The sequence below is a fragment of the Aquarana catesbeiana genome, linkage group LG06, assembly GCF_042186555.1.
Source record: "Aquarana catesbeiana isolate 2022-GZ linkage group LG06, ASM4218655v1, whole genome shotgun sequence".
In the NCBI taxonomy this organism is placed as follows: domain Eukaryota; kingdom Metazoa; phylum Chordata; class Amphibia; order Anura; family Ranidae; genus Aquarana; species Aquarana catesbeiana.
This window is the reverse complement of record NC_133329.1, coordinates 190,947,169-190,972,170: the sequence shown is the minus strand read 5'-3', so window position 1 is coordinate 190,972,170 and position 25,002 is coordinate 190,947,169. Positions and strand designations below refer to the sequence as shown.

At 41.5% G+C, this 25,002-nt stretch overlaps 1 protein-coding gene across 4 annotated transcripts in view; it reads right to left on the bottom strand.

The window, feature by feature from the left end:
• Window positions 1–7,359: 7,359 nt before the first annotated feature.
• The window catches only part of GSPT1 (G1 to S phase transition 1), a 455,031-nt gene continuing 437,388 nt past the window's right edge, over window positions 7,360–25,002 (bottom strand). For all 4 annotated transcript variants that reach the window (XM_073591175.1, XM_073591172.1, XM_073591173.1 and 1 more), the window contains 3 exons: window positions 22,619–22,708; window positions 22,340–22,508; window positions 7,360–7,856 (listed from right to left, as the gene is read on the bottom strand). In XM_073591175.1, coding sequence (XP_073447276.1) covers window positions 7,804–7,856; window positions 22,340–22,508; window positions 22,619–22,708 — 312 coding nt within the window. In that variant the 3' untranslated portion in view covers window positions 7,360–7,803. The remainder of the gene's footprint in view (window positions 7,857–22,339; window positions 22,509–22,618; window positions 22,709–25,002) is intronic.

The following is a 25,002-nucleotide window of genomic DNA, read 5'->3' as shown; positions in this document are numbered from 1 at the left end:
CTGCAGTTCCCACACAGACAAGCTGAGAATAGCGAAGGATCCTTCCTATGCCTCGTGTAGATAGCATTTGCCCTCCAGGTGGGCACACTCCCCCAGGGACAGTGTTTCACCAGAAGTGTGTACCATGGCTAGGGCCTGTAGGAACTGTAAAGCATTCTGCAGCTAACTCGCATGTTACACTTATATGTTTGAGTCTAGTACCGCAGGATGCATTACAGGCTGGTCCACAGTGGGGTTCGGGTACATCCTTGCTAAAAGAAATGCAAACCTTCATAAAAAGAAATGTGTTCAACAGAGAGGACAAGCAAACATCATGGGAGTGGGAAGGGTTATACTAGGTTTTCTTGCATGTTTGCTTGTCAGTGTCCAAACTACAGAAGGCAGCAGCATAACCCAATGTATCAATTACTTCTTGTGTCCCTTAATGCACAGTTAGGAAAAAAACAATGCAGTGTATAATCAAATTCAAGACCAACTAGATGAGTTGCAATAAACCTGGCACTTTTATTTGGTATAACAGCAGACTACATGACTGTAGTGTACATTTAAAAAGGCACATAACAAAAAATACTGCTTTACTGAAAGGCTGCCTTTAATATATGGTTTTGCATTTTGAAATTATGCTTGAAGCCCACACACATGTGAAGACGTTCATTATTATACATGGGCTTTAATTAACAAAGTGCAAATGTGCATAAATACCTAACCCAGCTAAAAGATCAAAACCAAAATACTATTCATTTGCCCTGTGTTAGTATGGAATCCAGTTATACAAAGTGCAGATGTTGTACAGACCATAATGTACAACTGCTCAGAAAAGATTTTAAATTTGTCTGAGAACAGATTTCTGATTATGTGTTTCTAAACTGCACTATCTATTCTTTTGCAAAGGAAAGCCACAATGGCTCACACATCATCAATCTTGGAATCAAATAGGTGTAAAACAGTTATTAACTGGCAGCTTTTAAGAAAGTAAGAGTAATGAACAGAAAAGAAGCAGTAATCCACAATTCTGATTGGATGTAAAACCATTACACACTGGCACAAATCTACTGAAACTGTATTATCTACTGAGAACGCCAAACTAAGAATTCTCATGGCATTCGCAAATCTTGGAGCTAGCTTGCCAATGCTTTTAAAAAGACCTACATTCTTTCATTGTAGTAAGTGAAATGGACGGATATATTTCCTATTTATAAAGAATCCGTATGATCAGTGCATACAGCATTGAATAACTGGGTAGTAACAAGGTCTTCTGTGCCCTTCGGCTTAGTGGCATATATAAAAAAAATTAAAAGTGATAAAAGTACTGGGGGGTTACAACCCAGCAGCAGGAAGCAACCCAGCAAAAAAAAAAAAGAAAACAACTTAAATTTTATGGGTAACAAGTACTAGAAAATTCACCTATAATCAGCTTTTTTTTTTTTTTTTTTTGGAGCATGGTACAAGACAGGCAGATTCAGAGACAAATGGGTTGTAGGCATGTACCTTTAGGTGATTAGACACTAGCAGAAAAGGAACACCTATAGAAGCCCTCACAGAAAATCTCACTTCTGTACAAGCAATCAAGGGCCAAAGATAAGAGGTTGCCCTGTGTCCTGAATAGCAACAAGATTTTACAGTTAAGTCAAAGATCCCATTTTCTTGTTCATACAGTTCAGAACACAGGTAGATCTAGAGACTGGCATGCCCTCAAGCACTGCCAATGAGTGGTACTAATAAGAACCCCACCAGCATTAAGTTTGTAAGGATTGATAAAATCAACCTGCACTGGAAGGGGGTAATGGGTTGAGGTGTATAAATGTTGAAAATCTGGTAGATTTATGAAAAGTGTACACTTGTACCTCAAGGCCTAAATGTAGATTCTAGATATCTGTTTTATTGCGGTTATACAATAGTTACTTTAAAGAAAAAAAAAATATTGGTTAGGTCTCTTGCCCTCTATATATAAATTACATGTTTGTTTTATCGTTCTCTTCCACGTGAATAGCCTGCCCATAACTATCATATGTGATGTACATATGGGGTTTATGTTTTAACCACTTAAGGACTGGAAGGTTTTACCCCCTTAATGACCAGGCCATTTTTTGCGATTACGGCACCGTGTTGCCTTAACTGACAATTGCACGGGCGTTCGACACTGTACCCAAATAAAATTGATGTCCTTTTTTTTCCTCCACAAATAGATCTTTATTTTGGTGGTGTTTGATCACCTGTGCGGTTTCTATTTTTTGCGCTATAAACAAAACATTTTGAAAAAAAAAACAACAACATTTTTTACTTTCTGCTATAATACATATCGAAAAAAAAAATAAAAGTATTCATCAGTTTAGGCCAATATGTATTTTGCTACATATTTTTTGATTAAAAAAAAATAAAAAAATTGCAATAAGCGTATATTGATTGGTTTGCGCAAGTTAAAGCGTTTAAAAAAAAGGGGAAAGATTTATGGCATAATTTTATTTTTTTGATAGTAATGGCGGTGATCAGCGATTTTTAGCGGAACTGCGATATTGCGGTGGACAGATTGGACACTTGTCACTTTTTAGGGACCAGTGACGGTTTACACTAGTGACGATCAAGGGGTTAAGGGAGTCCTAGGGAGGTGTTTTTAACTGTAAGGGGAGTGGACTGACTGGGAGTACAGAGAGATCGCTGTTCCTGATCACTAGGAACAGACTCTCTCACTGTATTCTTCTGTCAGAATGGGAATCTGCCCCTGGGGAGCGATGGCTGGCGGACATCACGGCCACTGGACCCCCACATCAGCTCCCCCACAGCGTCTCGTGCACGAAACGATGTACAGGTACGTATTTTCGCGCAATAGGGCCGCCCTGCCGCAGTACCCTGTTTCCCCGAAAAGAAGACCTAGCGTGATTGTCAGTGATGGCTGCAATATAAGCCTTACCCCCCCAAATAAGCCCTATCCTGTTTCCCCGAAAATAAGCCCTACAAGGACTTTAACTAGGGCTTATTTGGGGGGTAGGGCTTATATTGCAGCCATCACCGACAATCACGATAGGTCTTATTTTCAGGGAAACAGGGTATATGCGGTGGGCGGTCCTTAAGTGGTTAATAGCCCTTTAAATTAAGATTTTTGAAGTTTTTCAGTAATTTATACACAACTAGGCATTATAAAACATACATATGGATATGTAATCTAATCTTTGTACTTTATATGTCTGTCTTTTACCATTGGGCAAATGGAAGATGGCTATCTATTTACATATATATGTGTTGTGTATTATGTTCTGGCTTATGTATTATGTTGCCAACTACTTTTCTGTTTTCGTGAAATCTGGCTGCAGGCTTGTGGCGTAGCCTCTTCTGGTTCCTGTTTCAGTACCAGATATTTTTCCCGTGCAGTGGGCTATTTAAATAGGGAGGTGTGATGTCAGCAATAGGCGTGTCCCCTGAAAATGTGTGCATGAAACGTGTTGGACAGGGCATATGTGCTGATATCACCACCATTTCTAGGACAGTGGCCACCTTTTTAAGTCCGGCCGAGTCTGTAAAGATCTTTATGCTGCTTCTGTTTTATGGATCCTTTACTTATGATTTTGAGTAATAAATACTACACTATATAGAGCATCTCAGGGCTCCCTGTGGTTTTTTTTTTATATACAGTTCCCTCTTAGATTGAAGTGTCCTTTGGTGGAGATTGTATGGATAGCAACAAATTACCCAGGGGGATTGCTGATAGTATATGCTGGTGTTTATTAGCTATCTGGTGAGAGCATAAAAGGTGGAGGAGAAGCAACACACACTTAATTTCTTGCACAGAGGATAATTCTTTATTCTGATAGTCACTACATTTACACTATTGATTATTTAGATACTTTGGATCACGTACATTATGTGCCAATATTAGTAATCTGGAAAGTGCATAAAGGGTGGAAGACGACTAGCACCTGTTTTATTCTCTGCACAGGGGATGGTCTTTATTCTGCTCACTGCATATACACCAATTGCACTTTTTTTAAACAAACTGTTCACTTGATTGTATTATTCAGAATACTTATATAAGCTTGATATATGAGCGCTGTACCTTTTTGATTTATTCATTTTACAAAGTTTGTCCAGTCCTCTTTGTGCCAGCTGCTTCTACCTCTGAGCGCTCACTTATCTTTGTGAAAGACTGATCCAGACCTGATTGACGATTGAGTACTGGCAAGGACTACTTCCCCCTGTTCACACCAGGCAAAATAAGCCTTCCAGGTGCAGTACTAGACCCTGGGAGATTGATTTTATGGCACATAAAAGTGTAGGGATAACCAAATCAGCCAGACACATATCTCTCAGGACTTGGCTTCAACAGCCAGTGTGTCAAAGCCAGCGACTGAAAAGCAGGATGTACATTGGACCTGCGCCAGTAAATAGTCTGGTTACAGCCATGGGATGTCTGCCAAAAGGTAGAGTACATCCCTTTTACCAAATGCTTCTTAGCCTGTTTGGCGCCATCAGTATCAACAGAATTTCTTCAGACTCAATCCACCAAAGACAATAAGAGGATCTTTAGGGGTGGAAAAACAGCAAGAAGTAACTGATCCCATTGAATCATCAGCTCAACCAGGAGCCAAAAAAACATCTCAGATCCTGTGACCAAGATACAAACCTTCAACAGTCTGGTTCAGGGGTCTTAAACTGGCAGCCCTCCAGCTGTTGCAGAACTACAAATCCCATGAGGGATTGCTAGGCTGACAGTTACAAGCATAGAGCAGAGGTATGATGGGACTTGTAGTTCCGCAACAGCTTGAGGGTCACCAGTTTGAGACCCCTGGTCTGGTTGAAACTTGACGCCAGCAAATCCATGCAAATGACCCAAAACACTTCCGGGTGTAGAGATGACAAAGTCTGTTGAGTGAGAAAGTCTCAATTTTTTACCCCTGGAATGGCTGACAAGGCTGGAACATGACATTCTGCCCATTGTAGAATCAGGCCCATTTCCCATTGAACTGCTCAACTTATGGTCCCACCCTGGTGACTGATGTAAAGCCACAGGTCCTGGCATGGATGTTGGTAGTCTCCAAAGGCAGTTTGTCCAGGATGAGATCAACAGCTATGATTTTAATGCTTATAGGAAGCAGTGATCATGCATGATTCCTGCATTGACCAAGTTCCCTACACAGTAGCACTCCCCCGCACAGCTCACAGGCCCAAAAAAACAAAAAGCTTAGACACATGATCTCGCACAAAAAGGAGCGGAGCCCCCACTAAGGGAGCATAAAGCACCTACAGCATTTACTCATGATCCCGCAGATCAAATCCTGGAAGGGGACAACAGGGAAAAAATTCTTACATCCCTGGCAGTGCCCACTTCAGAAGGATGAACTCAGTCAGTGAGAGTGGGGGGAAAATTGGGTGGGTCTTCTGGGATCTGCTTCACACTAAGATTGCCTCTGTCCTGGACCTGTACAGCACCCTGTGAATAAGCCAACATGCTGTATTTTATGCCAAGGTAGACACCTAATGCAGGCTTCAGTGCCTGAAGCAACTTTAAAGGCTGGCGCTGAATCTCCTCTGCTGGGTCCAGGTGCAGTTCTCGAACCTCTCATCATGGGGCACTGGTCTGAAAGCTGCAACGGATGTTGCTGTAGCCACAACACAGCATTGGAAAGTTTATTGAAGAATCTGATAACATACTCTCAGTAGAAAAGACACAAACACCTAAAATAAAAACGCTAGCAAAAGAACTGAGGATTGCTGGGAGTAGGATGGATTATATGGGGGTCCTTGCTTTTACTTTGCCAGTGACCAGTCACTTGAAGGTACAAGCCTTTAACCCAGTCATCTCTAAATCTACCTGTGTCTTGTACTCTATGAAGAAGACAAAAAGAGGTCCAGTGATAGGCAATATACAGTTTGTTTAGGGTTTTCCACTTCAACTCACAAGCAGAGGAGAGGGAAATTAAAAAACAAAAAACAAAAAAAACCCAACCTTGTGTTTTCCCAGTTTTCACCCAGATACTCTGACCACATGTTAAATCAAAGATGGCAGATCCTCTAAAATCAACCTATCTGGCTTTCATTAGACTAAATCTCCCACTCTGCCATTGACTTTTTGTAATACTTACGCATACAGGAAACCCACTGTAAATACACAAGATGACACAATTAAATTGTCTGAACGGAAGAATTTAAAGCAAGCAAAGTTCTATTTTACTCTAACATGATTAATTACTGAAACTCATTAGTAAAAACTGAGCCCACATTTTTTTGCTGACATAGTAAAATTTATTTCCATTTCATGCATTACGGCAGCAACAAGAGTATCCATTTGAAAACTGAAAAACAATAGCTTTCTTTGGCCGAATAATGTAGCCTCAATGGTGAAATGAATGGAAAAAATAATCCACAGATACCAAACAAACAGGGTTGAACAATTTTCACAGTTTTCAACCTGCAAAACGGCAGCCTTTTAAAACCTCCAAAGGACTTGGGTACTCCAACACGCCACATCTGAATATATTTCAATCCCAAGTTAAGACAATCAGAAGGAAAAAAATTCTGTAAAACTGTAAATAACTGCCCAATGTAACAAGCGTATGCCCGCAAACTTTTCTTCTAATTTTATTTTGGCCCCATTAAATGTCAAACAGCTACAAATAGCTATACTATTGCTCTTAGTATCCCAAGGATCACTGGAACAAAAAGTTTGTAATCACCGGGTCTCAATTCTTTCCATTCTAGACAAGCTGAACTCTTGATATGCAAAGATTACAAATGGTAGTATTCTACCTAGATCACATATCCAGAAGTTTCATTTGTGCAAACTTGTATGAGCTCAGCAGTGAGTCTCCTGCTGATCTCAGACACTTTAAGCAGCAAGGAGAATCACAAAGACTAAACTACAACTGAGAAATCCTAGCATTCTCAGGTTGTACTTAAAGTAGCTATTTGAGGGAAAAGCTACTTGTTTCCTCTTGTGAACGGGAACTTTTAGTAAAAGCCATTATATTACTAAAGCTTCAGTAGGAGAAAATAAATTATTGCAGACTGTTGCTTAATAGCAATATCCACTCAGGTCAAATGAGCTGCAACTGAATATAGAAAATGCAAGTATTTCACAATACTTGTCTGGGTATGAAATTGCAAGTCAAAAGAAAAAACAAAAAACATTTTGTCAATGAGTTTGCATAAAGAGTATTTTAAAACATCTGTTAAAACAGAGAACATTATTTTAATACAGGCCTAAATATTGGGGACTCAGTGAGAAGGAAGATATTAAGATGTATTTTAGAAACAAGAAAATAAAAAAATAAAAAGGTTTTTGAAATAGTTTAAAAAGTTAATGCAGCGATTTTACATTCAGGTTAAAAAAAAAAGCATTCAAAAGCAACTCCAAAACCAAAAACAGGATTTTAAACTGATATTTTATTAATACGGTAGTTTTTTTCTTCCTGTAACGTGTTTACACATTTGTACTCTTAATGGTCTATTTAGAACTAGGATGCTTAAGTACAGACCCAAAAGGCCATGTTGCGTGTGTTAAAAACGAAAAAAACTTGTTGGCAAATTTGTCCACATCACTTATATAGCTATTGCCAAATCTCTTAGGACACAATTTAGAGGTGTTGAAAACAAAAATGTTGAGGGAATTAATTCAACAGTGGCATAGCAGAGCTCTCAATATGAGAAAGCTGACAATGTGGACCTTTTTCTGCTGTGTAAATTTCTAACTGGGAATCAAGTTCGTCAATGGGAAAAGAGTTTGTCAATGGGCAGAAAGTAAAAAGGCGAAGTGAAGTAGGCTTCGGTAGAGTCAATTTTTCCTCACAGCATTGTGCAGAACAAAATGAAGGTTTAATCTTTTTCAGGAACCAGTTTCAAGACCTTTCCGATTGCAATCGTCTTGCCTGAATAAAAGAAAAGCATAAAACATTGACATTAAAAAAAAAATCAAGTTATCATTCATCCTCAGATTATCTTTAGCACCAGTTCTAATTTCTTTCATTTGAATGACTATTCAAAGGCTCCAGATAATAAAAACATGCTGTGTGCACTGCTTTAATTCAAACAGATTAACAATTCTTTGAAGAAAGTGGTGATTTCAGCTTGAGAAAAAGAATCTTTATAAACAGAAATCTCTACGAAAATAACTTAGTCTGCCATAAAGGACTCTGTTAATGGTAGTAGCCTGAATTGCTGGCGACTAGTTTTTCTCTGAATCTTATGCTGGCCATACACTATACGAAAAATTGGCCGAACCCATTTTCGAAAAACAAACATTCGGCCGTGAGAGCAAACGATAGTGTCATCATGTAATGACCGATAAATCGCTCAGTGGACATAAATGAATCAGTTTTTTGTTCGTTTTTTACATATACCTAGTGCAAACAGTTTGGACGGTAAACACATTAACCTTTCAGTTTAGCGTTTGTTCAGCAGAAAATGTACAAACGTGTCCTACTTTTTGTTTACATGTAGAAATCAATATTTTTTAGTAGAAAGTTACTTCATTACCCTCACATTTTTTTTATAATAATATATATATATATATATATATATATATACACACACACACACACACACACATTTGGCATTTATATAATTTAGACGAGGCCCTAGAGAATAAAAAGGGTGGTTGTTGCAATTTTTTATGTTGTACACAGTATTTTCGCAGTGTTTTTTTTTTTTTTTTTTTTTTAGGGAAAAACAATTTAATGACTAATGCAAAAAAGCAAAAAAACAAAAACACTATATAACCAAATTTTTAGAACATATAAAAAGATAATCTTACACCAAATAGATACCCAACATGTCGCACTTACAAAAAAAAAAAATTTGCACATGCTGGTGGAGTGGTGACAAATTACAATACTTAAAAATCGGCATAGACGGCGCTTTAGAAAATGTTTACAGGTTACCAGCTTAGAGATACAGAGAAGGTCTAGTGCTAGAATTATTGCTCTTGCTAAAATGTTTGTGGCGATACCTCATGCGTGGTGCAAACACTGTTTACATATGCAACCTACACATGCGTTCCTTCTAGGCGCAAGCAATGTGGGGGGGGGCACGGTACGTTTTTATTTAATTAAAATTATTTTATTTTCACACTGACCCTTTTTTTTTTTTTTTTACCACTTTTAATCCTATCACAAGAAATGTAAACACCCCAATGCTAGAAATCAAGCATGCCAGGTCCTTTTTATGCAGACATCTGCAGCATGAGCTTAAAAAAAAAAAACCCTAAAAAAAAAAAAAAAAAAAAAAAAATATAAAAAGGCAGGTGTTTACATCTGCCCTAACTGGAAGTGACAAAAATGCTTGTTGCTTCTCGTCTCCTAGACCACAGAGGTGATCGAAGACAATCTGGTCTCTTCTACTGCAACTGCTGGTTTGGGTGCCGCCTGGCTCCCTGCCGAGATAGGAGAGCCCAAAGAGGCACCTGCAAAAGCAATTCAGGGGTTAGTTAGCCGCTAGGATTGCTTTTGCTTTACAGAGATTCACTGGCTGAAAATTTTGATACCAGGGTTATGGCTGACAGCTGCAGCCATAAGTCTGGTCCACACCTATGCGGTGTTTAGTGCATTTTGCAGAAACGCACTACAGTCCATTTAACATGGTTTCCTATTGGACATGTTTACATCCATGTTTTTCAGCTGCTGCATTTCTGAATAGGGTCATGGACATTTTTAAACGCAACACGGCGCAACTATGTGCATTTCCGCAGCGTGTCTATTAAACCAAAGTTTTAGTTTTTAATCTGCCTAACAAAAACATCTCCCCTGTAAAAAACAAAACAAAAAGCGTGAAAAACGCATGTGCAAAAACGCACCGCAAAAACAAATTAAAAGCAAACTGCATAGGTGTGAAGCAGGCCTAACTCGGGTATAACCACTTGCAGTCAATCACATATATGTACATGATTTGGAGGCAAGTGGTTAAGTCACGTCTGTCTTCTGACAATCTCAACGGATATGAATTATATCATTCGAACAGATTTCTCATATTGCTTTGTTGGCAATGCATCCTAAGAAAGCAAGTAGGATGTACTTTATAAAATACACAGTTTCCCACCTAAAATACTTTATTAGTCTGTAAATCACAAAACAGTACTGCGCACATGTGGAAAGAGAAGAGTCAAAGTGTGGGGGCAGACCGGTCAGAGCTGATTATTATGATAGAATAATATAATTTTCCACATGCCCCACATACAGTGCACTGTATCCTGAGAAAATCTTAGTGCTCACGCACACCCACTTCACTGCAGTGCATTAAATGTCCGTTGCATCAGTGTAGCCCACTTTGAAAGGGCTGTTCAATGCACCATAATGCTGGGTTCACAATTGTACGACAAACGCTCCGACATTGGGAGCTCATGTCGCATGTGTGAAAAAACGGAGTTACACTTACCGGTAACATCCTTTTCCAGTAGTCTTTTAGGACAGCCACCATAGAGAGACTAACCTTTATCTTACCTGACAGTCTCATGTGATGAGCTCTCAGGAATAGCCAACAATTTGGGTGGGTACCGGTGCTGTCCTGAAAAAGGATGTTACTGATAAGTGTAACTCCGTTTTTCCCCTGTTCGCCTTTCAGGACAGCCACCATAGAAAGGATAAGCGAGCTCTTTACCTTAGGGTGGGACTACTGCCTGCAGCACTTTACGCCCAAAGGCCTGTAGTGCTTCACGAAGGTGGCAAAGCTGGACCACGTGGCAGCTCTACAGATCTGCTCTGGAGAAGTACCAGCACACTCTGCTTGAGAAGTCGCCATTGCCCTGGTGGAATGTGCCCCAATACCCTCCGGGGGCTCCAACTCCCCCGACCACATAGGTCTGAATAATGGCTAACCTCAACCATCTGGCTATTGTATGTCTAGAGGCTCTGGACCCTTTCCTAGCCCCTGAAAATAACACAAAAAAGGAATCAGATTTCCTAAACGGTTTTGTACTAAGTACTGAAGGACGCACCTTCTAACGTCCAATTCATGAAAAATATGTTCCTGTTCCCTCACAGGACTCAAACAGAAGGCAGGCAAAATAATTTCCTGGCTTCTATGAAACTTAGAGGCCACTTTTGGCAAAAAGGCCAGATTCCTTTTAAAAATCACATGGTTCTGGAAAATCTGAAAAAAAAAAAAAAAAAAAAAAGAAGGTACCCTAATGAAGAGAGCTTCGCGTTCACTAACCCTCCTTGCCGTAGTGATCGCCACCAAAAACACTGTCTTGATGGTGACCAATTTTAACACACAGGACCCCAGCGGTTCAAATGACTCCCCAGTGAGGGTCTGTAACACTAAGGAAAGATCCCACATGGGGAAGGGGGGGTTCTGACTGGTCTCTGTCTAAGGCTTTAAAAAACCTGGCTATCCATGGATCTGTTGCTAGCAGTCTTTCCAGGAATACGCTCAAGGCGGATACCTTTCCTTTCAAAGTGCTAAGAGCTAACCCCTTGTCCGCTCCTGACTGCAGAAATTCCAACACTGCTACTGAGCTGTGTACATCGAAGGAGCTTTCTGTGCACCAGCTATTGAAGCATCTCCACACCTTTAGGTCAATAGCCTGTGCCACTCGCATCGGTCGTGACAGTCCTGGAGACCGTTAGGACCCACTCCAGGGCCTGTGACAGATTTGCCACCTTTCTGCACCACCAAAGGGACCTCTTGACTTGACTCGGCACAAATATCAGGGAATCCAGGGACCCCTGACTGTGGTCCCAAACCTGACTTTGGCATGCGACTTGTGCTCCGATGATTTTGAAGGACTCCATGCAAAATTTAAAAAACGTCATGGGTTCCCCCTCCAAGAGCATACCAGGCCCTTCAGTCTGGCATGTATTTTAAGGGGAACCCCCATGCTGAAAAAACGGTGTGGGGATCCCCCCCCCCAAAATCCAGGTCAGGAAAAGTGGTGGGAACGAGCACCCCCCTCCTGAACCGTACCAGGCCACATGCCCTCAACATGGGGGGATGGGTGCTTTGGGGCAGGGAGGGCCTTGCGCCCCCCACCCCAAAGCACCATGTCCCCATGTTGATGAGGACAAGGGCCTCTTCCCGACAACCCTTGCCGTTGGTTGTCGGGGTCTGCGGGCGGGGGGCTTATCGGAATCCGAAAGCCCCCTTTAACAAGAGGGCCCCCAGATCCTTGCCCCCCACCCTATGTGAATGAGTATGAGGTACATTGTACCCCTACCCATTCACCAAAAATAAAACAGTACACAGGTTTTTAAAGTAATTAAGCCAGCTCTGGCGTCTCTTCTGACTTCCTCTACGCCTCTTCTGGAGACATCTTCTGCCTCTGTCGGGTCTTCTCCCTCTGTTCTACTGATGTTGACTCGACGCTCTCTCCCGCTCTAATGCTGGGTGCGTGGTGTGCCACTATTTATATTGAAATGGGGCTGGGTCACCAGGTGACATCATATGGAGGCCCCGCCTCCTTATGACATCACAGCCCGGCGCACGATGGGGCGCAATGTACGCCTGGCACCTGCGATCGCTTCTGACAGCCAGAACGGGGATGTGCGTGTGTAAACTAGGGGTGTGGAATTTAATCGCTGCATCGCGATTCAGGTGTCCCCGATGCGGCATCGATGCACGTGACCTGAAAAATCGATGTTGGGCAACGTCACCCCGACTTGCCCCCCCCTCCCCGGAAGAGCGATCCGAGCGTGTCTGTCAAAATAACTTTTGTAATAAATGCAGAGTTATAATCCATTAAGTTGCCACCGCTGTATATGTTATTAAAAATATATGCAGCTTCATACCTCATTTCTTAGTGCGTGTCTAACTGTATATGTCGCTCAAGTGACTGCCAGGTCCGGCCCACCTCTCTGATGTCAGCCCAGCCCGCCTCTTTTAATCCGATAGCTACAGTCAGTGGGCGGGGCTGAAAACTCCCACTGACGTCTCTGAATTTATTACCACACAGGTATTTTACCAGCAGTATGTAGAGTACAAATGTGTTTGTACTCTACTTACACTGGCTCCTACACCTGCTCTTTGCTGACATTTCCCTGGCTCCCCCCCCCCCCCCCCCCGTTTGCACATTCCACTGTGTTAACTCCTGGTGTGCTGGAAGGTGCAAATGGGGGAGCCCAGAGAAATGTCAGCACAGAGACAGTAGAACAGAGAACTTCACAGGGCTGTTTGTCAGTTGTGGATTCTAATCCCTCCTGACCTCCCAGTAGCCATGTGTGTGAATTCCTGCACCCTGTAATGCACCGGATTAGTGCACTATATAAAGCGGAGTTCCACCCATTTTTTTAGTTTATTAAAGAGGAAGTAAACCCCGATGGGTTTACTTCCTCTTTGTTTCCCTGCAAAGGTAAAGCATAATGGGCTACTATGCATTGCATAGTAGCCCATTATATGTCACTTACCTGACACAGGAGCCTGCGATGTCACCGCTGTCCCCTCTGCTACGGAGCGTCCATCTTCTTTCCGGGTATCGTGGCTGTGTTGTGTCCCAGAAGATCGCTGGCAGGGAGGGGCCACTTAGAGGGAGAGGAGGAGTCACCTAGGTGGCCGGGACAGGAAGTCCCACTAAAAAGAGGACACACACTTCTCCCCTCCAAAAAAATAACATGTCAAATATGGCATGTCAGGGGGCGAGGAGTGCTTAATGCGGAAGTTCCACTTTTGGGTGGAACTCCGCTTTAAAGGAGTGATGTTATTTTTAATTCAAAGAAAGAGTTTCAGTAATTATTTTGTTTATTAAAAATCAACAGCTACAAAAAAAAGTGTATCTTCTGACTTTTAATAAAAAGACACTCACCTGTCCCACAATCTAGCACCGTGGCCACCCAAACCCTCCATTCTCTCCTGCTTGTCCACGGCGCTGGCAACTACTGTGGGCACCCGGCTGTGACAGCTTGCAGCTTCACAGCCGGTTGTGCATGTCTCACTGCACTGTCCTGCATAGCCGGGCAATCTTCTGGGACCTGTGATGTGTCACAGAAGATTGCAGGGAGGAAGGGCCGCCTAGGCGGCCCAAACGGAAGTGGGAGTGCGTCAGTAATCGTGATGCATCGCAGAATCAAATCGAATACCAGCTAATCGTAATCGAATTGAGACCAGTGAAGATGTGCACCCCTAGTGTAAACACACAAATCCCCGTTCTGGCAGGGGAGAGGAGACAGATCGTGTGTTCCTAGGATATAGGAACTACGATTGGTCTCTTCAACTAGGCAGTCCCATCCCCCCCTACAGTTGGAACATACTGAGGGAACACATTTAACCCCTTGATCGCCCCCTAGTGTTAACCCCTTCCCTGCCAGTGACATTTATACAGTAATCAGTGGCTATTTTTAGTTCTGATCGCTGTATAGATGTCAATGGTTCCGAAAAAGTGTCTGCCGCGATCCTAATAAAAAAAAAAAAAAAAAAAAAGGAAAAAGAATGCCATAAATCTATTCCCTATTTTGCAGACGCTATAAAACTTTTGCGCAAACCAATTAATATACGCTTATTGCAATCTTTTTTACCAAAAATATGAAGAATAATATATATCGGCCTAATCCGAGAAAGAAATTTGATTTTTTTTTTTTTTTAATTGGGGTATTATAGCAAAAAGTTAAAAAAATTGTGTTTTCAAAATTGTCATTTTTTTTGTTTATAGCGCAAAAAATTAAAACCGCAGAGGTGGTCAAATAACACCAAAAGAAAGCTCCATTTGTGGGGAAAAAAAGGACATCAATTTTGTTTGGGTACAACGTCACACAACCGCGCAATTGTCAGTAATAGCGACTCAATGCTATATCGCAAAAAAATGGCAGGATTAGGAAGGGAGTACATTCTTCCGGGGCTGAAGTGGTTAAAGGAGAGGTGGCACCATACATTTCCCACCCTCACTCATTGTGGTGATTGGCTTTTGTTGACTTCAAGCACATTTTGCATTGCCATTACGAGAAAGCAAAACACTCTTGCAGCAGATCCACTGCAGTCCAGGTGGTCAACTGAATCTGCCACATGTGTGCGCTCCCTTGAGTGTGCAGTGGCACAATCTGTGACGCAGTGGATCACTAAACGGTGTATTGGGCCAATCACAGAGGACTTTTTGTCCCCTATGTAATGAAGGAAAAAAAAAATGATAAAGCATACAATACTTTTTCTTGTTCTGCAAAAAAATAAAGCTACACCCTAGAACATAAGATTACCCCCCCACATATAAGCATGTATGAATGTAAACGCACATGTCGGGGATGCATACGAGTAAAAACATTGACACTGTGTACGCCGGAGTGAGCAATAACACTAGCAAAAGACATCCTCCTATTACTAAACCTATAGTGGACGATTTAAGCGTCAAAGTTTGTCGCCATTTCATGGGGGCACACAAATTTTAAGTTTGACATGTTGGGCATCTATTTACTTGGTGCAACTTCATCTTTTAGATTTTACCAAAAAAGTGGGTAGTTTACTTTATTGCGTTTGTGCCCCCTAAAATTAACAGTGTGGTTTTTACTGATATTTTGCATTTCCTAGACCTTGGTATTAATACCGTGTGACATAAAAAATTGTAACTACCACTATTTTATTCTCTAGGCTGGCTACTTTCAGAAAACATATGTTTGGGGGTTTTGTGTATTCTTCGGGCCTAAATTTTTTTTTTTTTTTTTAAACGTGTGCAAAAAAAAAAGCTCTTGCAGCAAAAAGGTTAAAGTCATTGTAAAGCCATTTAAAAAAAACAAAAAAAAAAAAACAAACAAACATGTCATACCTCCAACTGTGCAGCTCGTTTTGCGAGTGGCCTCGAACACCGTCTTCTATGGTCCCTCGGCGGCTCCTCCATGCATCAGATAACCACCTAGGAGAAGCACTCTCACGGGGGGTTACCCTGCGGGCGCGCTCATGAGTACATCATTCAGCGTCAATAGCCGCCGAATGTATGACTCGGCCCCGCTCCCTGGCGCCCGCGTCATTGGATGTGACTGACAGCAGCGGGAGCCAATGGCTGCACTGCTATCAATCTATCCAATCAAGAGTTGAGAGCCCCAGGCAGAGGGACAGTTGGTACCCGCCGGGTGAGATTCCAGAACTCTGGTAAGTAAAACAGGGGGGCTGGTCACTGCCAGGTGTTTTTTCACCTTAATGCATAGGATGCATTAAGGTGAAAAAACACGAGGGTTTACAACCCCTTTAAGACTATCTTTAGCATAAAGAACTAGGAGCCCTAGAAGGTGGTTTGGGGCCCACAAAGCCCTGATCAACATCAAGTCTGTCTGGGATTACATGGAAACAGAAGGATTTGAGTTACCCACACACACACAGAAGATCTGTGGTTAGTTCCCCAGGATGTTTGTAACAACCTACCTGCCAAGTTCCTTCAAAAACTGTGTGCAAGTGTACACACCAAATACTTATTCAAATTTCTCTGCTGTTCATATACTCTTCATTTTGTTAAAGGAGAAGTCCAGCCTGAGCTTATTTGGGTCACAGGAGTGCAATTCGTTTTGCTCTCTGCTGTCACACAGATCAGTCCAGGCACCGTGTCATCCTGACTCGAAGTCTGGATCCGCCAGGTGCCTGGACTGATGGCAGTCTCAGAGAGCAGCTGAGATGGCAGATCCCCGCCCCTCCACAGCTCAGCGCTCCAATGAGTGTGGAGGAGCAGAGCAGGAGAGCTGCTGACTAACAGGCAGCAGCTCTCCTCTCGGGGATCTGTGAGAACCGAGCCAGTTCGAGCCGAGGAGCAAATGTTCGGTCTGAACATTGGCCGTTTGCCCATTTGGCGAACACCCAAATTGGCAGGGCATTTGACTGTTCGGCCTGCCAAACGCCCCAGAATGCACTGTGCGCCGCACAGTGCATGCTAAGCCCTGATTTGTGGAAGCAATGAAGGCTTTGTCCAAATATTTAGTGAATTGAGCTGTGTATTCTATACAGTAGGGGTAGGCAACCTTTGAGAGGTTGTCTCCCGAACAATATGGAAGATCAAAAGTCATGTGAAAAAGTGAGGATAGGGGGCGCTGTGATCATTGACTGGTATGTGATCTAAATCAAACAATGAGGCATCTAAAGATACAATCTTAGTGACAAAAATATAATCAGAGTGTATTTATGTCCACTATGCTCCATAGTGACAAAAAATTGGTGAGTCGGTGAGAATGTTTTTAAGGAAGTCCACATACAACAATAAAACCCCAATCTCCCAAATGTGATGTCTTCTGACAGATAGTAAATATTCCTTCATCAGAAATAACAATCGACACCCAATGTGACTGGATAAGTGATCTGCTTACCAGATCTATCTGACCTCTTTCCTAGGAAAGATAGTCAAATAGTGCGTTTGCAGGATTGTGCCTGCTCACATAGGTTGGACTGGAGATGATAGGAACCTTCTGTCCCATGCCAAATCTGGTGCAGCTGGTTGTCGGTACGGACCGCTGTAACGCACGCCATCCACGGAGGTGGACGCAGAGTTGACTCCATACACCACTCTCTATGAGAAGCCAGCAGCCCCGGGTTAGGCACTTTTAAATGTAAGGAGCCATTTGGCTATTTTTTATATTCTGATTTTACTCAATAAACGGTATTATGCTATGGATGAATTTTGCTCTCTCTATATGTCCTGCTTTTACCCATGGGGAGGAAGGTTCCTATCATCTCCAGTCACACCTATGTGAGCAGGCACAATCGTGCAAAAGCGCTATTTGACTATCTTTCCTAGGAAAGATGTCAAATATATCTGGAGGAAGGTTCCTATCATCTCCAGTCCAACCTATGTGAGCAGGAAAAATCCTGCAAAAGCGCTATTTGACTATCTTTCCTAGGAAAGAGGTCAAATAGATCTGGTAAGCAGATCACTTATCCAGTCACATTGGGTATCGATTGTTATTTCTGGTGAAGGAATATTTACTGTCGGAAGACATCATCACATTTGGGAGATTGGGGTTTTATTGTATGTGGATTTTCTTAAAAAGATTCTCAACGACTCACCAATTTTTTTGTCACTAAGGATGGACTTTAGTGATTTTATGTCCAGGTGGACAATTTGCAAATACACGGATTATATTTTTGTCACTTAGATTGTATTTTTAGATGCCTCATTGTTTGGTTTAAATCACATACCAGTCAATGATCACAGCGCCACCTATCCTCACTTTTTCACATACTATTAGGAGTATTCACTTCTCTCAGGGGAGCAGCAGTTATTTATAATTTTCCATTTATTTAAAGTTGGCGCGGAGTTTCACTTATATTCACAAGATCAAAAATCAACCAGGGTTCGGCATTTTTTTTTTTTAACAAATTATCTAGTAAGGCCTATCTAAAAAAATAAGGAAAACCTAAAACTTAGTCTACCCTAAAAGGGGACAGTGTGTCAGTAGGGCAGAGGACCGGTGTCAGTAGGGCAGAGGACCGGTGTCAGTAGGGCAGAGGACCGGTGTCAGTAGGGCAGAGGACCGGTGTCAGTAGGGCAGAGGACCGGTGTCAGTAGGGCAGAGGACCGGTGTCAGTAGGGCAGAGGACCGGTGTCAGTAGGGCAGAGGACCGGTGTCAGTAGGGCAGAGGACCGGTGTCAGTAGGGCAGAGGACCGGTGTCAGTAGGGCAGAGGACCGGTGTCAGTTATTTTTTTTTTTAACAGCCCCGTTGGGAGACTTTGGTTAAACAGTCCTCAATCTCCATCTCTGCAGCCTCAGCTGCACAAAATACTAAGCATACCAAGTTGTTTCTTCCCTGCGCCACTCTGCATATGTGGGAGGAGCAGTATGAGGATCAGCAAGGAAGGTACAGGATATACCCATCACCTGCCCACTATTGACGGGTTGCCAACTCCCGTTATACAGAGATTTGATCCTCCATTGTGCTTGGGTGACCTCACTTGTCACACGGTCTGTTCAGCAGCTAGATATGAGGATCAGTTTGCAGATCTCCTTTCAGTAGTGTGCCTTTGACAGTATGACTCGACAGAAGTTGTGAATCTAGCCAGGTAGAGCGTAAAGAACTAAATTAAGCAATGCCTCCCCAAACACAGAGTGACTCTTGACGGACCAGATGGATGGGCTTGTAGCTTGATCAGTAACGGGCAGAGCTCCACTTCGACTCAGATGCCAGCAAGGTGGGAATGGAGTACTGGTATGGGCTGGTATTATTAAAGATGCGCTAGTTGGACCTTTTCTGGTTGAAGATGGACTCAAAATCAACTCCCAAACTTACTGCCAGTTTTTAGAAGATACTTTCTTCAAGCAGAGATACAGGAAAACATCTGCATCTTTCAAGACTATTATGATATTTATGCAGGACAATGCTCCATCGCATGCATTGAATTACTTCACTGCGTGGCTAGCCAGTAAAGGCCTTAAAGAGTAAAATAATGACATGGCCCCCTTCCTCACCTGACCTAAACCCTATTGAGTACTTGTGGGCCCTTCGTAAACAGATTTACAGTGAAGGAAACCAGTGTCTGGGACACTGTGGTTGCTGCTGCACAAAAAGTTGATCATCAACAACAGATTAAGAAACTGCCAGACTCTATGAATAGAAGACTTATGACACTGAAAATGGTGGCTATATTGGTCACAGGTTTTTTTTTTTTTTTTTTTTTTTAAAGGTTTATTGTAAATTTTAAGTGGTTTGTTTATTCTTCTCACTTTAACAGATGAAAATAAAAGCGATAGGAAAAATTTTCGTTTTTAATTTAGTTGCATAATAATTCTGCAGACTAATAGTTCTCCAATAATTGTGTGCACAGATATTCTAAGAAAGCCAACACTTTACTTTTACTTTCTTAAATATTCAGGCTTGAGGTTTATTAACATTTTGGATTGACCGAGAGCACTGTAGTTGCTCAAAAATTTAACAACTTAAACTTTTGCCGCCCATGCTATAGCTGAAAGACGGCTACAGCATAGGCCTCAATTGTCATGTACATCCTCCCGTGCATGAGCTGCCTGTGAGCCCCCTGCAGGGTGCACGCGGCTCGCTCTGAGATTAGCGAGTCACCAATCCCGGCCTCTTACCACATGATCAGCTGTCAGCCAATGACAGCTGATCATGCGATGTAAACAGAGTCGGCAATCGGCTTTTTTCTTCTTCGCACTGACTGCCATCTGGAGTAAAACGGGACATCGGTCCCGCACACTCCAGACCCACTGCTGTTAAGCAGCATCTACCAGTGCATATCAGCACTGCTAAGCAGTGCCACCCATCAGCACAACCTAAATTGCGCACATCAATGAAGGAGAAAAATTACCTGTTTGCAAAATTTTATAACAAACTAGGAAAACTTTTTTTTTCTTCAAAATTTTCGGTCTTTTTTGTTTGTTTAGCAAAAAATAAAAACCCCAGTGGCGATTAAATACCACCAAAAGAAAGCTCGATTTGTGAGAAAAAATTCCATACGAGTACAGTGTTGCATTACCACGCAATTGTCAAAGTGTGACAGCGCTGAAAGCTGAAAATTGGCCTGGGCAGGAAGGGGGTTTAAGTGCCCAGTAAGCAAGTGGTTAAAAAACAACTCCCCCTGCCTAGGCCTATATCTTTCCCTCCTTTCCTACTCTGCTTGGTTCTCACCTTTGCGCCTCTTTCACCCTGCTTCTCCCTCTCCCTTCCTATTCCACCCCCCCTCCTTTTCTATCCTCCCCTTCCCCCTCTCATCCACCTTGGGATTACAATCCCACCTCCGCTGCCTCACCATGTCTCCGGGCCCATGTGCCCGATTACTCATTACCACCTTTGAAACTACTGCCGGATGCCTCTACGACTTGCTTTAAAACATTGGAAATGTGTTTTGTTTGTAGTCATAAGTAATTTGAGGTTTGTTCCCCTGAGTGGGATCATTTTGCCTTCTCTCTCTCCAAGCCTGCAATTTGTCCTTGTTTCACCCAATAAAAACTATTGTATAAGAAAAAATACAACTTGACTAATAATTGTGCACAGTGTACCGGGATGATGCCTGCGGTAGTTTTTTATTTCAGGCAGCAGTCAGCTTTCTTGTAAAAGCAATCCAAGCAGGTAATTAGCCACTGGATTGCTTTTACAAGCAGCGGCAGGGGACATCCGCCGCCCCCCTCCCGCCACCCTTCTCTGGCTCATCCGACTCACAGGGAAACTCTGAAAAACACAGCTGGTGATTCCGGTGATGCCAGCACAGAATCAGCTCTACAGTCTGATGTAAACAGCGCCATTTTTAAATTGGGAAAGCATCTGACCTACTAGACCCCAGATTTCTCAGTAAAGAGTAACTCTCACTGTATTGCTCAGGATATTTACATTCCCCTTGATAACAATAAACGTGCAAAAAAAATAAAAAGTAAAGGCGAATGCATGCATCGGTGTGTAACAGTGATCGCGCCATGCATTAGACCTGTGTAAATCTAAAGTTGTAACCTGTAAAAGGCTTTTAAAGTGTTGCCTATGGATATAAAAACTTTACGCTGTTTGTCGTCATTGCACGTATATGTGCGATTTTAAATTGTAACATGTTTGGAATCTTTTTACTTGGAGTAACATCTTTTATATTTTACCAAACATTTGGGTATTTGTTTTTTGTGTGCATAAAAGTTTAAAAAAAAGAAAAAAAAAAAGTGTATGGTTTCCAAAAACTTTACGCTTAAAAAAAAGTGACATAAAAAATTACAAAACCCACCATTTTATTCTCTAAGACCTCTGCTTTAAAAAAGAAGATATGTTTGAGGGTTCAAAGTAATTTTCTAACAAAAATTACTGATTTTTACACGCAAACAAGAGGGCAGGACACTTCAAACACCCCTCCCCCACAAAAAGAACCCGACATTTTTGTATTTTTCCAAAAACTTGTGGCAAAAAATAAAATCTTCCATGCACTCAACATGGCTCTCAGCAAATACCTTGGGGGGTGTCTACTTTTCCAAAATGGGTCATTTAGGAGGTGCTTGTACTGCCCTGTCATTTTAGCACTTCAAGAAATGTGAAAAGGCTGTCAGAAAGTAAAGGCTGTCCTATAGTAAAAGCAATTCCATACACACACACATATATATATATATACACATACCATAGTTTGTAGATGCTATAACTTTTACACAAACCAATATACATTCATTAGGATTTTTTTTTTTTTTTACCAAAGACATGTAGCAAAATACATTTTGCTCTAAACTTGACGAAATTTGATTTTATTGTATTTTTTTAATCACAGAAAGTAGAGAATACATTTCTTCAAAATTTTCGCTAATACAAAAAGAAAAAAAACCCAGTGGTGATCAAAGACCAGCAAAAGAAAGCTTTATTTGTACGAAAAAAAATTATATAAAATTTACTTTGGGTACAGTGTTGCATGATCTAGTAATTGCCAGTTAAAATTCTCTGGTCATGAAGGGGGTAAAACCTTCCAGAGCTCAAGTGGTTAATGAACAAAAGAGGTAGACAGATCCTAGTTTATGAGTGGGACTCAAAATGATAAATATAATTACGCACCTTCATCTCGCAAGGTAAATCGACCCATTTGAGGGAAATCTTTGAAAGTTTCAAGGCATATAGTGCCTGCTGTCCGTAAGCGGGCAATGCATACTTGGTCTTGTTTTACAAAGCGGGGTCGTGTCTTACTCTTTTCCCCTGTTTTTTTGTCTACCAAGCAAATTAAGGCCTATTTTGGAAAAGCAAAATGTTAGAAAGTCAATTTATGTTAACAAGTATTGCCAATGCCAGTGTATTGAAGTTAAACAAAAAAAAAACACTTAAGTCATGCAAGCTTACTGTTATCTCAACTTCTTCAATACACGTGTGAATATGCAGCACGGCATTGTATCCAGGACAGATAATTGACTTGTGCTCAATTATCACAATCTGTGCAAGAAATGAAACTGGTTATATAGGTTCCCGCAACATTCACAAAAAAAAAAAAAAAAAAAACAAGTAACATTTTCAAGAGAGATTATAAGAGAAGATAATAAAAGCTATATACTGGAAAGAAATAATTTGAAGACAGACTTTGCAAATCAACTGTTTTACTTCCTTAACCTTTATTTAAAATAAACCACTTGCTGACCCCCTTCCACATATATACTGCGGCAAGACGGCTCGGCTGCGCACACCAAGGTACCTGTACATCAGTCCATGCATATGGTATTGTGGGAGGGAGCGCTCCCGTGAGTCCGGCAGATTCGATGTCCGCCGCCCACCCGCGATCACCGTACAGAGGGGCAGAACGGGGATCTACCTATGTAAACAAGGCGAATACCCGTTCTGAGGGGGAATACTGAGACTGCTGTTTCTCGTGATTAGGAACAGCGATTTGTGTTGTCCCAGTAAGCCCACTCCCCACACAGTTATAACACACCCAGGGAACACAGTTAACCCCTTGATCACCCCCTAGTGTTAACCCCTTCCCTACCAGTGTCATTTATACATTGATCTTTTTAGCACTGGTCCCCAAAAAGTGTCACTTGGGGTCAGATTTGTCCGCTGCAATGTCGAAGTCCCGCTAAAAATCTCCGCCATTACCAGTAAAAAAAAAAAAAAGTAGACGCTATAACTTTTGCGCAAACCAATCAAAATACGATTATTGGCCTAAACTGATGAATAAATTTGTTTTTTATATATTTTTTTTGGATATGTATTATAGCAGAAAGTTAAAAATTTTGTTTCTTCAAAATTGTCAGTTTTTTTTTTGTTTATGGCGCAAAAAATAGAACCCGCAAAGGTGATCAAAAGAAAGCTCTATTTGTGGGAAAAAAGGACATCAATTTTGTTTGGTTACAGTATCGCACGATCACGCAATTGTCAGTTAAAGCGATGCATTAAGTCATTAAGTGGGTAAATCCTTCCAGAGCTAAAGTGGTTAAAGCAGGGGAAGTTAGAACCCACAGAGTTATAACCATCTGCAGCAAGGTTTACTAATGACCATTGTCACCATGACAAACAGTGAGAAAATACAAGTTTTTAGCTGTCACTGAACAGGTAGAGGGGAATTTTTCTAATTGACAGCTGTTGCAAATTACCCCGATTACCCTTTCTGAAAACTCCTTGCTATGCGAAAGGAGATTTTCAAACATTCCTCACTGTATGAAACTAAAAAGATTTAGATTGACTTTAAAGTGGTTAGACCAGGGTATGAACCTTTCAATATTAACACAGTAACTAGGTTTAAAAACAGACGGCTATAGCATGATATGACACATGTAAAGAGTCTGACAGGCTGCACACCCAAAATGACAAAAAGGAAAATTTCCCCGTGGGGTTTTTTAGCAGCAATTATGAGTCAGCAAAATTGTAAAAAATGTATAAATAATTTTATTATCAAAAAAAGCAAATAGACAATCTGGACACAGAAGTTAAAACCTGAGCTCTGGGTATGTACAATGCGAGACTATTGTATTGGAAAAGGGGAGAACACAATGTTTGACAATACCATGAGAGTTAGAAAAAGGATGAGATTATCTAATTTTGCAACCTACAATAATTGATTTGTGGTTGTACTGTCCGATGTTCGTAGACAAAGCCCCAATGCATTTCGACCTATATATTTACGGTCTTCCTCAGGGGGACAGTTTACAATAGTTTAAAATATGATGTACAATCATAATTATTTATGCATGTATCATATGTAAAAAACAAAACAATCGCATCATATTTACCCTCTCCATGAAATAAGCTCGCCCATCCAGAGGCTTCTTGTTAAAAACAAATACACACGAAAATGACAGTTGGTATTCCCACTGATGGTCTTGAAGGCTGCTGAGGAGCCGCCCCTACCCTGACCCTGTAAGGGACCACCCACGACCGCGGGACTTACAAGTGGTCACGGATTATTGGGCACCTCCAAAGTAGAGGCGAGTGCGGGCCATAAGCACCTGAAAATTATCACAATTGGGGTAAAATATTTTTTATACAATAATTGGGGTAATGGAGCGATTGGAAAAAATTGGGAAGGGTGATGCCGAGCGGGCCTCATTGTAAAAAAAAAGGGTGGCGGGCTCAAGTCCCAGTGTATTATAAATGTTATAAACACTTAAATTAAATGATTGGTATAGTGAATATTAATATGTGTTCCAATAAGTGTATATATAGGTGAAAATAATCAATTTTCATATATGATTATTCGAAGGTGAAGATAGATGATTAATGAGGTAATGTGGTGG